The following is a 14,059-nucleotide window of genomic DNA, read 5'->3' on the forward strand; positions in this document are numbered from 1 at the left end:
CAGTGCAGTCACTATCAGACGATAGTTTTCATGTTGTGGACCCGGTGTTCTCTGACTCTGGTGACGTGAATAAGTGCTGTTTCAAAGACAGTAGGGCTTCCTTGGACTTTGTGAGAGAACTCTGAGCTCTGCCGTCGTCTGTTAATTGCCCGAGGTACAGTGATAATCAGGCCGTCATCATCCGTGACGGTGACCAGGATGATCTTTAGAATTTAAGGTACTGAATTACTAAATATAGATTAGGTTGGAATAGAATATATTGATTTATCCTTTCATTTATTCGACCTCGGCATCTATCAAAACAGACGGTATATCATTGAGCCGCCGCAACTTCGTTCATTAGTAAATAGGTTTTAACAACTTTTTTGTTATTGATTTCCGCCAAGAAAGTTACATATGTTGTTCTATTATAATTTACCAAATGAATAATTAAATTTCTATTGCTATATTGTGTAGATGTGCACAAATAAAATTAAAAGTTAAAGTGCCTGTATGTGTTTATATATAGCTTTTAACAACTTTTTCTGCTATTCCTTTGCATCTAGAATAACATATATTATGTTGATGTATTATAATGTACCAAATGAATTACTTTTCTATTGCTATATTGCATAGGTGTGCAGTTCTAAAATTTTACCAAAAAATGAGCTGGGTGAACATTTCATATTTACCAGTGGGTAGCTTAGGTCAGGTCAGATCAGATCTGATCTCACAGCTGCAATCCGTACCTCTATCATTGTCTAGCTGTTATCATCAAGTATTTTCAACTCCATGTATAAATCTAGAAAATTAAGTAATGTTGGTAGAGATTTCTTGAAAATTGAGACTGCAAAAAATTTTGTACACCATAGAGATGTTTGCTGGTCACACAGCTGCAATTCTTACCTATATCATTGTCTAACTCATGATTTTGAGTATTTTGAGCCCCCATATACAAGTACTTTAGATTTATATTAAAAAATGAAGACTGGCAAGCATGTTTATATGTATCAGTGTGTGTATACTATATTTGCTTACATTGTTCTTACATTCTTATTGGGGTATGGAGCTCCATCTTGTCTTCTGTAGTACGAAAAAAAAAAAAAAATTGATGAAGTTCGCATTGAATTCACTTTGCACTGATTATAGTATTGTTTTGAGTAAAGTATTTTTCTTATATTCACTCCACAACTCCACATTGCATTAATTACAAGTCATTGCATTCTAATATGAGTAGTTATACCCTCTCTTAAATAATTTTACATGGATACTGGACACAGGTCATATGACTAAATCAAATCCAGCTTAGGTAGGTCATTCCTCTGATTTGTGTCCTTTGTGTCGCCCCCCAATTGACCTTGACCATGTGTGTCTGCTAATATAAGACCTTCCTTCCACAAAATCATATTAAATTCCCTGATTCACCCAGAATTGATCAAGTCTCCTTTTGAATTGTACTACAGTAGAAGCCCAATTTAGTGAATCCCCATTTAGCAGAAAGCAGATTTAACAAAAGTTTAAGATAACTAGGGGAATGTTCTGGAAAGCTTGAATCAATGAAGCCATTAGCCTGTTCAATATGACTCAGATTCTTGCGCGCAGCAATGGAGGTCTTATGTACAATGATACATTGCAATACCTGCATGTTGAAATATAAAGTCACTACTGCATTACTCATTCTCTTTCACACTGAGTAAAGATAAACGCAGAAAATATGATCAAGCTATTTCAAAGAAGTCAGGGGTAACTTATCTATAACTACAAAATAAATATCAAGACGCTGATTCTGGCATCCTCAAATGCCTACTTGCATCTCATGACACCTATGTAGGTGTCATCTTATGGAAGAGGTTAAGGGGACCCCCCCGCCCCCAGATTTAAGATTTTTTTTTTTTTTTTTTTTTTTTTATATTGCATAAATACATAGTAGGGATCTTGTTCTAGATGCTGGTAAAGTGTTTTTATCGTACCGCCATTTTTAAAGGGTTTAAAGGGCCAACCCTCCCTCCCCCCGGCAGCCACATGCTGCTCACGACCATTGTTTACATACGTTTTGACCATATTTAACTCTATTTTTTTGCTTGTGATGCACTCATAAAGTTTTCTCTTATGTCCGGCATGCACGTGAGTATGTGGTGTGAGGAAGTTCAGCCTGCACGACTGGCAGTGGCCTGAGCCTTACAAAGTAAAGGACATGTACACGTTAGCTTGCCGCATTCACTAATTTGCCGTGTGAAATTCGCATCTATTTTTCAGTGAAGAGATATTTGAAGATATTAGCCATGCCTAAGCTATCCAAACAAAAGGCACACTTGCAGAAGATAATAACTTCTACATTAGCAACTCAAGGGGAGAAAGAAAGAACCCCAGCATCAACTTTGTTATCACCACCTCCACCACCACCACTAGTACTCCCTCCAGCAGCTCTCTCCCTTCCATCTACATCCACATCCTCAGCACCTGATCCTCTGTCCTCTACACCTATATCAGACAAGTTGTCTCTACGCAAACAACTGTTTGCTAACAAGTGGCTACAAGGATGCCTCCTTGTTGCAACACCTTGGGTTTAGAGTCTCAAACCTCACAGTGATGTCCCTGATGCAGCAAGAGCCTGTTCCAACACCAGAAAGGAAACCCAAGAAAAGAAAGAGAGCTGAATCCCAGCAATCAGACTACCTTGCTGGGTCATTTTAGATCAAGAACTCAAACTTTGCAACAAAGGGTGAGGTGGCGGCTTATGAGACCCTCACTTTGAGTGAATAATATCCTACACTGTAGGAGGGTACAAAGTGCCTGAGTTACTTGAAAGATGCAAAATCATCATGAAAATACAATGGAACCTGTTTTCAATGGGTCTTAGGAGGTCCAATGTAAAATTTAGTCAAACTAAGGGAAAAAAAACTTTAACACTCATTTCTGAAAAATGTAAGTTTTTGATACTCAAAGTCTATCTCCTCCCTCAATTTTCAACCGATTTTTGCATATGAGGTCTCTATTAATAGCTAGATAAATGACAAAAAATAAAATAGAGAGTTTTTTTTGCATATGTTAAATAATTTTTTTTTAATGTCAGTCAAAATTTTGCTTTTTTTCGATAATTTTTTTTTATATTTTTTTTCCTCGGCGTTAAACAAAGATATTAAAAAAAGCTTTCTATTTTGTTTTTTTATATATGTAGAAGATTCATTTGATGTAAGACATCAAATAAAAATTGTAAGAGGAGATAGGATTTGAAAGAAGCCCAAAAATATGGTATTTTTTACGTTTATTAAAAAATAAAAAACTACTCATCAGATCTGAATAAAACTCATGCTGTGAAAATTTCCTCAGACCTAGATATCACACAGAAAAAATTAGCAAGATCCTTCAGAAAAAAAGATTTTGGGCGGGGGGGTCCCCTTAATCCACACATATTCCATTATTTACAGTCATCCCTCATTTAGGGAATGAGAGCCTGGGAGTTGGAAATTGTTTTTTTTGGGAGGGTAAGTAAAAGATGATTGGGTAATTCTAATCTAACAAACTAAACTAAACCTAACCTAGCCTACCCAATCCCACACATACATAACCTAGCATTGTAGCCACTGTGTTCCAACTAGAGGCAGGAGTCATGGCCCTGCAGGATAAACATTGATTGACAGAGTCCCAATACACTCATGATTACATATGATTGGCTATGGAGGTCCAACAGCAAGGCTTGGGTGGCATATACATCCTTCTTCCTTATATATTCAATTCCATGTAAAAATTGCGACAAATGCTATATTGGTCAAGCTGGAAAAGAATTAAAAGTAAGGTTAAAACAACATCAGTATAGTGTCAAGAGTGGGCAAATTTCTAATGCATTATTTATTCACCTAAGGGATTTTAATCATTGCATAAATTGGGAGGGTGGTAAAGAAATTGTTAAAAATAAGATAAGTCATATTTAACTAGAAATATAATGGAATCCATTCTGATCAAAGATACATTTGTCAATAACTTAAATTTAAGTCATGGTACATATAAACTTGACAATTTTATTGTGAAAAAGGTAGTAGCCCAAACGTCCGCTGCCGCGAACGGGTCAGGTTGACAATAGAGCCTCACAACCTTTCACGGTTCCCTTCCTGACCTTATACTCTGTATATATATTCTTGTGTCCTTTTTTGTTTCTATATACCCTGAGGATGTCTGAATAGACAACAGTGCTTTTTCTGTTTCCTTGATAGTTTTCCACATATTTAGAATCATGAGTTTATGTGATTTCTCATGCATATATATATATATATATATATATATATATATATATATATATCAAACATTATTGGAGCTAATGCTAATACTGACCCATGTGGGACTCTATTTATCATTTCTTCATTGATCTCTTATGTACCACCCTCATTTTTCTCCTGTGCAAAGAAATCTTCCATCAATATCAATAACTTTCCTTGTAAATCCAGGAAAGCACAATCTGCCCATCCATCCCTTTCTTGCATTATATCTATTAACCTTGAATAAAACAAATGAAGTTTGTGGGACATGATCTTCCTTGTCTAAGGCCAGTTTGTTTGGAATTCAGTATATTGTTTTCTTATAGATGTTTACTCCATCTACTTTTGATAAAAAATTTATATATTTTAGCTATTGTGCTTATAAGGGAGACTGGTCTATAGTTTGTTGGGTATTCTTTGTCTCCCCCTTTAAATATTGGCATTTTTCCAATCTTGTTGTACCTTTCCTTCATTGGGTGAGCAATCTATTATCTTATATATTTTGACTATTAGTTCATCTATACATTCTTTCAGTATCCAGTTTAAAATTCCATCTTGGCCATGTGATTTCCTAACATCAAGGTTTATTATTTTGTCCCTTATTTCTTTCTGTGTCACAATTATTTCTTTCACTGGGGGGGGGGGGAATCATTCTCCCTTTCCTTCATCCCAATTGTATGTAGTTTCATTTGTGAATACAGATTCAAAATGTTTTTTCATAATTTCAGCAATTTCTACATCTTCTATATATTCCACATTACCTTGATTCAGTTTCACTATTTTCTGTATATTTGTAATTTATCATTTATATATCTGTAGAATAATTTAGGTTGATCCTTACATTTGTCTATTATGTCTTTTTCATAGTTTTATTTTTCTTCCCTGAGTATTTTTTTCATATTCATTTCTTAGTTTGATATGTATTTCCCATTACCCATTTTTTTTTTTCCATCTTTTGCCTCACTACATTTTTTGTTGTACCAGTATTTAATGTACACCTTTTCCTGTTTATGTTTTGGTACATATTTATCTACTTCATTATATATTTCTTTTAATATTATCCATTTCTCCTCCATCTTTATTTCTTCTTGAAAGAAGTTTTTCCAATTCACTTTTTGAAAGAATTTTCTGAGTTTCTCAAAATCTGTTTTGTTGTACATTAGTCTTCCTTTTCTGTGTTCCTAAATAAATTTCCTCTTTTAGTTCAAACTCGATTAGTATGTAGTCACTCTTCCCAGTTGGTGTTTTCTATTCCATTTCATCCACAATTTCAGGGTCAGATGTAAATATTATGTCGAGTTTTGACAGTTCTTCATTATTTCTATACCGGGTATTTTCTTTTACCCATTGTGTATTCAATGGTCATGTCCAGTACTATATTTACCCAAAGATCCTCTCCACCTTTCACTGTCATCTCCCAACATATTTTTTTAGAGTTAAAGTAATCCATAATTACTAAGTTTCCTCCTTTCAGTATTTCATTTAATGCATGCTTTGTGTCTTCTGACAGTTTGGAATAGCCACTCTCAGTCCAAGAATATGTTTTTGGGGGCACATATATCACTACAAATGTTCTACTTTTCATGTCACTGTTTTCAACTTTTATCATCATGGAGAATAGGTGGAGAAATAGGAAAAGGGCAGAATGTAGGGAGGTACTTAGAGTGAACTGCTTAAATGAGGAAAAAAAGGAGAATGAGTATAAGAAGCTGAAAGAGGAGTGGGATGGAGTAAAGGATAGAGTAGAACTAGGAGTGGAGGAGGAATGGGGATGGTTCAAGGAGGGAGTCATAAGGTGTGCAAAGATGGTGTGTGGAACAAGGAGGGTGGGAGGAAATAGAAGGAAGGGTAGTGAGTGGTGGGATGAGGAAGCAAAGAAATGTGTAGAAGAGAAGAAGCAGGCATGCATAGATTGGCTGCAAATTAGGACAAGGGAATCGTATGAGAGTTACAAAGTAAAGAGGAGGGAAGTTAAGCATAAGATAAAGGAAGCAAAGAGGAGAACAGATGTGAAATGGGGTAAGAGTATGACAGAAAATTTTGAAAGCAATAAAAAGATGTTTTGGAAATTAAAAGAGAAAAAGGAGGCAAATCAAGTAGAGAAGAAAAGGTATAAGGTGCAGTTGTTGTTTGTTGATGACACTGCACTTGTAGCAGAATCAGAGGAGGGATTGAGGAAGTTAGTGACAGAGTTTGAAAAGGTGTGTGAAAGAAGGAAGCTGAAGATAAATGTGGGTAAAAATAAGATGATGAGATGTACAAGGGGACTGACAGCAGGCTGGAAGTGAGCATTAAGGGTGAAAGACTGGAGGAAGTGAATAGTTTTGGATACTTGGGTGCGAATGTGGCAGAAAAGGGTGGAGGTAGAATGTAGATAGAGAGAAGCAAGTAAATGCCTTGGTGGATTTAAATGTGTAATGAGAAATAGACATTTGGGAATAGATGCTAAGAGGGGGTTATATGAAGGAGTGATTGTACCAACAGCATTGTGCAGTGCAGAAACATGGAACATGAGAGAAGGAGTTTGAATGTGTTTGAGATGAAATGTCTGAGAAGTATGATAGGGGTTACTAGCCTAGATAGAGTGAGAAATGAGGAGGTGAGGAGAACAGGGATGGAAAGGGAACTGGGAGATAGGGTTGATGAAAGAGTATTAGGATGGTTTGGACACATGGAAAGAATGAGTGAAGAAAGATTAGTAAAAGGAGTGTGAAAGGCAGAGGTGGAATGAGTGAATATGAGGGGGTGTTCTAGGATGAGATGGATGGATGGGGTGAAAGGGGCATTACAGAAGAAAGGAATGTCTGTGGAGGAAGGATGGGAGAGGATGGAAGATAGGGGTGAATGGAGAGGGGTTGTGTATAGATGATGCTGTGATGCATGAGGGGGAGTGGGTGGGGGATGTGGGGGGTGAGGAAGTATGTATGAGAAAAAAATTTGACACAGCCCGAAGGGATTTCTCCGTCTTCTCCTTTTCTGCATGAGGGGACAGAGAGGGGGGGTCGCCGAATTTATGAAGCGGCCTTGCTGTGTCTTGCGACACTGCTTCTGACCCAGGGCAGTGGATTGGATGCAGGGATGAGCCAACATCCAGGAAATGCCAAGATAAGAGGGAGGGTGGAAGGGAGTGGAATGTTAGGAAATGGAATGGGTGGGAGTGGTTTCTATGCCTTTTTCTTTTTGGCTACCCCCCCCCCCCCGTGTAGGAGGAAAAAGCCTTTGGTATATGTATGTTTCATAATCAATTGCATATTATTCCTTCTGTTATCTTTATCACTTTTAAGCCTTTCTTAGTTAAAAACATGACTCCACCCTGTTTCTCCTCTCTATTTTTTATCCAATGATTATATAAACCTTGTCCCACAGTATTTGGTGGTAGTGGACATCAAACAACATGAAGAAAATGAATATCTATACCTACAATGTAAGAAGTCTCTCAGAAGACCACAGGCTGGAGAGTTTAATGGAAGAACTAGACAACATCAAGCGGGATATTGTAGGACTAAGCGAAGTTCAAAGAGTGGAAGAAAAGCTGATACAATTACAAGATGGTCACCACCTGTTCTACTATAGAGGTAAGGACAAAGAAAGATGTAGTGGAGTAGGATTCTTGATCAACCGAGAGGTTGCTGGTAATGTAGTTAAATTGAGTAGTTTGTCAGACAGGATAGCTTGGATTGTGATTAGGCTGTGTAAAAGATACACTAAAAATAGTTCAGGTTTATGCACCAACTTCACAGAGTTCAGATGATGAAATTCAGTCTTTCTATGATGATAAGAAGATGGGAGATGAGACATGCATTGGGAAGTTTGGAGTCGGTGAAAGAAATAACAGAGGTGAGATGTTAGTCAGTTTTGCAGAAAACCACAACATGAGGATAATGAACACTTTCTTCCAAAAGCGAGTAGGTCGTAAATGGATATGGAGAAGTCCAAATGGAACAACAAAGAATGAAATAGACTTCATTTTAGGAGATGAGAGTATAAGCGTTAGCAATGTTATGGTGATAAATAGAGTCAACATAGGTAGTGACCATAGAATGGTAGGTTGCACAGCTAAATTCAGTTTCAGAGCCAAGAGAAATTAACTAATTTTAAGAAAGAAAATCAGCCTTGCTAATGTTAAGGATAATAAGAAGAAATTTCAGTTAGAAATAAAAAATAGATTCAAAGCTCTAAGGACTAATGAGGACACCATGGAAGATATTAATTTGAATTTATTGAATATCATTAGTGAATCGGCAGAGAAAGTAGGAAGTACAAAAAACATTAGAGAAAACAAATACTCCAAAGCTACAAATTATCTAATTAAAAGAAGAAGGACCATGCAAATTAAAAGCAGGAGAGATGAAAAATAAAGAGTAGAACTAAACAAGCTTATCAACAAAAGGCAGAGATTAGAGAAAAGAAAAAGAAACATGGATGAAATAGAGGGAACTATTCAGAAAGGTAAAAGTATTCAAATGACCGAGCACAGACATGCTTTAGGAAGACAACAAATGATACATTTGAAAGATAGAAATGGAGAAATTGTTAAATGCAGAGACAGAATGGTAAAAAGAGTAGAAGAATTTTACCAAGAGCTTTACTCGTCAAAGACTGTAGTTGAGTCAGTAAATTCATGTGTAGACACTAGTAGTGTACCAGAGGTTACAAAGGAAGAAGTAGAATTTGCTCTAAAAACTGTGAAATGAGGAAAAGCACATGGGGAAGATGGTATATCAATAAATCTCTTGAAAGACGCAGGTAGATTAATTGATATTAAATCAACTCAGTTGTATACCCAGTGCTTACATCAAGAAAGCATTCCTAATGTGTGGTGCAATGTTATAGTGATTTTGCTTCATTAAAAAGCCGACCAGAAGGACCTTAGTAACTATCGACCAATTAGCTTACTATCAAATGTATATAAAGTATTCTCCAAGAACCTTACAAATAGACTAAGAAAAGATTTAGATGGAAACCAACTGAGAGAACAGGCAGGCTTTAGGAGCAGATACTTGACTCTAGACCATTTGCAGGCAATAAACCAACTAATCGAGAAAATTACAGAATACAATATACCTCTGTGTTTAGCTTTTGTAGATTACGAGAAGACCTTCGACTTGGTAGAACAAATAGCAATACTAAACTCGCTACATAAGCAGGGTACAAACAAATCATAAGAGTTTTAGAAAAGATTTATGCAAAAGGTTCCTCTATAATTCGACTACATAAAGATACAAAAAATATCAAGATCGAGAAAGGAGTACGGCAAAGTGATACAATTTCACCCAAATTACTTGCAGCTTGCTTGGAAGATAATTTCAGAAGGTTGAGTTGGGAAAATAAAAGTTTAATGGCGAATATGTGAACCACCTAATATTTGCGGATGACATTATTCATATTTCAGAAAGAGCAGAAGACTTGTAAGATATGCTGAGTGATCTAAACCAGGAAAGTTTTAAATTAGGTTTAAAGATGAATAAAAGTAAAACCAAAGTAATGTTCAACACAAAATTTCAAAGTAAAGAGATTGTAATTGATGGTAAGAGTCTTGAAGAAGTTGAAGAGTATGATTATTTAGGTCAGATGGTGAAAGTGACAAAAGATCATGACAATGAAATAAAAAGACACATTACAATTGGTTGGAAAGTGTTTGGTAAGTATAATAAAATCCTGAGAGGCTCTCTACCTTTATGTTCAAAACGTAAAGTTTACAATCAATGCATTCTACCAGCAATAATCTACATGTGTGAGACTTGGAAACTAATGAAGGCAATGGAAACAAAACTTAGGACAGCACAGAGGAGAATGGAGAGATCAATGATGGGAATAGCACTGAGAGACTGAAAGAAAGCAAGTTGGGTGAGAGAGCAGATTAGAGTGAAAGATATTGTGGAGGCAGTAAAAGAGAAGAAGTGGAATTGGGCAGGTAAGTTTGTGCGAATGACTGATAGAGCGATGGAGCAAGTGTGTTACTGAGTGGACGCCACGAGATAGGAAGCATGGAAGAGGTTGAGCAGACAGGTGGAGAGACGAGATTGAGAAGTTTGCAGGAGTGACATGGCAGAGGATGGCGTGGTTGTGTGAGTCATGGAGCGTTATGAAAGAGGCCTTTGTTCAGCAGTGAACTCCGAATGGCTGATTTGATTGATTGATTGATCTAGCTACATTGTGTTTTTCTTTCATACTATAAACTACTATACACTCTTTTATGAACTGTGTCTCTGCCCCAATTTTCTTTCTCTTTAATTACTTTAATGACTGTTTCTTTTGCATTTTCTTCCACTTGAACAATTTCTTTCTTTATTTTTTTTCTTGTTCCACTTTCCATTGATTTTTTATTTCTTAAAGATCTTTCTCTTTTATGGTTTCTCCAACTTTCTCAGTCACCACTTGTATTTGTTCTTTTACTCCTTTTTTGAAAACCTCACTTTTGTTAGTACAGTATCTTAATTTTCCATTCTTTCATTTTCACTTTTGATTATGTTTAATTTCTTTCTTAGGTCATTAAGCTCCCTTCTAGTTTTAGCATTTTGTTTTATTCAACACATTCACTTCTTTATACAATGCCTTGTATTCAGTTTTCAGATCTATAATTTCATTTATTAGTTCTGTAATCTCTTGATTTCTTAGAATATTTTCATACCTTGTTTCCCTTTCCTAATCTATACCTCTGCCTAGTATTCCATTTTCTTTTGCAAACCCTGAAAATCATATATTTTCACACCCTTGATTCCTCTTGGGCGTTTTCCTGTTGCAACTCTTTTTTTGGGGGGGGATGATGCCTATCATTGATTCAACCCTGCTAACATCTAATCTTTTCTTTGATGGTTCACTATTTTGGTCCATTTTTGTCATCATCCTCCATTTTATATTTCAACCACTGAGTGATTTACTCTTATTATATCATTTTGGTCACTCGATAAACAAATCTCCCCTATGACAATACATTACCAACTAGGTGTTTCCTCCAACTTATCAAAAAAACGTTGCACTCTGTTCCAGACTGTGGTTTGTGTGTCTTAAACGATTTGGCTTGTATAACTTATTTGAGTCAGATGAGCTGAATAAACCTTCCTTGAGTTGGTCATGTTTAGATTCGGGTCTTGTGAGCCCAAACATGGTATGTTATGAAGTTGTATTGAAATATGACTGTATTGGCCAGCTGGGCCATTGCCCACATCCAAATCTCATGACACGATGAAAAGCCTAGAGCAAAATTTGAGTCATTGTGGTTGTGGGGGAATGAGTATGCAAGTAGCTATAGGATGATTTTCACCTCATTTCTAATGACAAAGTAGAATGGAATATATGATAGCAGGATATCTGCTAGTGTTTCACCCTATTTTATGATAGGTCATGGCATGTACAAAGGGTCTCTTTAAGTACAAAATTGAGTATGAAATATTTTGTGTGCAAAACTTCCACTATCTTATTAAAGTATATTGCACACTTTCAGAGACAGATGTCAATATTATGACTACATTTTTTCTTTCTTATTTTACAGGTTGAAGGTAAATATCACCACTGCTTTGGATGAGCTATCTATAGATTCTGTACTTGTCATACGATGAAAAGGACCCAGTGTGACATCTGTGCCACAATTATATCACTGGTTATTTTAGATATCACATAATGACCCACACTGAAGGGAGGCCTTTCCAGTGTGACCTGTGCAGTTGTGCCTTTTCACAAAAGGATTCTCTCACAAAGTACATGATGAGTCTTTCTAATGTGACCTGTGCAATGTAGCTTTAAAAAAAAAAAAAAAAAAAAAATCAATTAAAATTTCATATGATAATCCACACTGGAGAAAAGCCATTCCAGTGTGACTTATGTGATAAAGCTTTCACACAAAACTGTCACCTTAAAAATAACTTGATGGCCGACGAGAGAAAATCCTTTCCAGTGTGACTTGTGTGATTCAGCTTTCTCAAAAAAAGGATGCTCTCACAAAAGATACATGGACACACACAAGAGAAAAACCTTTCCAGTGTGACCTGTGTGTTCTACTTTATTGGAAATGGCTTCTCTTGCTCAGCTTATGAGGACCCAGACAGCAAAGAAGCTTTTCCAGTGTGGCATATGTGATTCTGCTTTCTCAGAAAAGGGTTCTCTCACTAGGCATATGAGGACCCACACAGGGGAGAAGCCTTTCCAGTGTGACATGTGTGATTCTGCTTTCTCACAAAAGGGTCATCTCACACAGCATATGAGGACCCATGCAGGAGAGAAGCCTTTCCAGTGTGACCTGTGTGAATCTACTTTCTCACAGAAGGGTAGTCTCACACGGCATATGAGGACCCACACAGGAGAGAAGCCTTTCCAGTGTGACCTATGTGATTCTACTTTCTCACAAAAGGATAATCTCACACAGCATATGAGAACCCACACAAGAGAGAAGCGTTTTCAGTGTGACCTGTGTGAATCTACTTTCTCACACAAGAGTAGTCTCACACACCATATGAGGACCCATACAGGAGAGAAGTCTCTCCAGTGTGGCCTGTGTGATTCTACTTTCTCACAGAAGAGTTCTCTCACTAATCATATGAGGACCCACACAGGAGAGAAGCCTTTCCAGTGTGACCTGTGTGATTCTGCTTTCTCACAAAAGGGTAGTCTCGCAATGCATATGAGGACCCACACAGGAGAGAAGCCTTTCCAGTGTGACCTGTGTGAATCTACTTTCTCACAGAAGGGTAGTCTCGCACGGCATATGAGGACCCACACAGGACAGAAGCCTTTCCAGTGTGACCTGTGTGATTCTGCTTTCTCACTGAAGATGTATCTCACTAACCATATGAGGACCCACACAGGAGAGAAGCCTTTCCAGTGTGGCGTGTGTGATTCTGCTTTCTCACACAAGAGTAGTCTCACAGACCATATGAGGACCCACACAGGAGAGAAGCCTTTCCAGTGTGACTTGTGTGAATATACTTTCTCACACAAGGGTAGTCTCGCACGGCATATGAGGACCCACACAGGAGAGAAGCCCCTCCAGTGTGGCCTGTGTGATTCTGCTTTCTCACGGAAGAGTTCTCTCACTAAGCATATGAGGATCCACACAGGAGAGAAGCCTTTCTAGTGTGACCAGTGTGAATCTACTTTCTCACGAAAGGGTGATCTCACACAGCATATGAAGACCCACAGAGGAGAGAATCCTTTCCAGTGTGGCGTGTGTGATTCTGCTTTCTCACGGAAGGGTCATTTCACAGAGTATATGAGGACCCACACAGGAGAGAAGCCTTTCCAGTGTGGCCTGTGCAATAAAGTTTTCTCACAAAAGAGTCATCTGAAAATTCATACAATGACCCACACAGGAGAGAAGCCTTTCCAGTGTGACCTGTGTGACTCTGCTTTCTCACACAAGGATTATCTCACAAAGCATATAAAGTCCCACACAGGAGAGAAGCCTTTCCAATGTGACCTGTGCAATTTTACTTTCTCACAAAAGGGTCATCTTGCACAGCATATGAGGATCCACACAGGAGAGAAGCCTCTCCAGTTATTGTATTCTAATTTCTGTTAACATTGTGTATAGATTATAGCTGTGTAGACATGCAGTAGATTCAAATAAATGTGTAGTTAGAATTCTGTATGTGTGTATGTACATGCGTGTCAGCGTGAATATTTGAGAACTTACAAATTGCCATTTTGCCTATTAAGTAGTTATCATTTATTTTATAATGCGAAAGTTGAATAAGTGAGATAGATTATTAATGTTATCAAAATTTGAATTATTGTATAACTGAAATACAAATGAATGTAAAATTCTGTGTGCAAGAAATAATTGTGGAAAATTAAAATTAGCAACTGCCTTAGGCACGCGAGCACCGTGAAAG

At 37.2% G+C, this 14,059-nt stretch overlaps 1 protein-coding gene across 3 annotated transcripts; it reads left to right on the forward strand.

Annotated features, from left to right (window-relative positions):
* LOC143031666 (uncharacterized) lies at nt 1–13,306 on the forward strand. Of its 3 annotated transcripts, XM_076195781.1 has the most exons (3): nt 1–217; nt 7,599–7,807; nt 11,725–13,306. In XM_076195781.1, the coding sequence occupies exon 3, from the start codon at nt 12,241–12,243 to the stop codon at nt 13,300–13,302; it is 1,062 nt and encodes a 353-aa protein (XP_076051896.1). In that variant the 5' UTR covers nt 1–217; nt 7,599–7,807; nt 11,725–12,240; the 3' UTR covers nt 13,303–13,306. The 3 variants fall into 3 exon arrangements, with proteins under 3 accessions (XP_076051896.1, XP_076051897.1, XP_076051898.1); XM_076195782.1 differs by lacking the exon at nt 7,599–7,807; XM_076195783.1 differs by lacking the exon at nt 7,599–7,807 and having other exon boundaries at nt 1–154.
* The last annotated feature ends 753 nt before the right edge of the window (nt 13,307–14,059 follow it).

The sequence above is a fragment of the Oratosquilla oratoria genome, chromosome 12, assembly GCF_046742065.1.
Source record: "Oratosquilla oratoria isolate Oo_2021 chromosome 12, ASM4674206v1, whole genome shotgun sequence".
NCBI lineage: Eukaryota > Metazoa > Arthropoda > Malacostraca > Stomatopoda > Squillidae > Oratosquilla > Oratosquilla oratoria.

What these genes read in the sequence shown, in the direction of transcription:
- LOC143031666 (XM_076195781.1), top strand. Translation starts at nt 12,241, where the DNA reads ATGGCTTCTCTTGCTCAGCTTATGAGGACCCAGACAGCAAAGAAGCTT.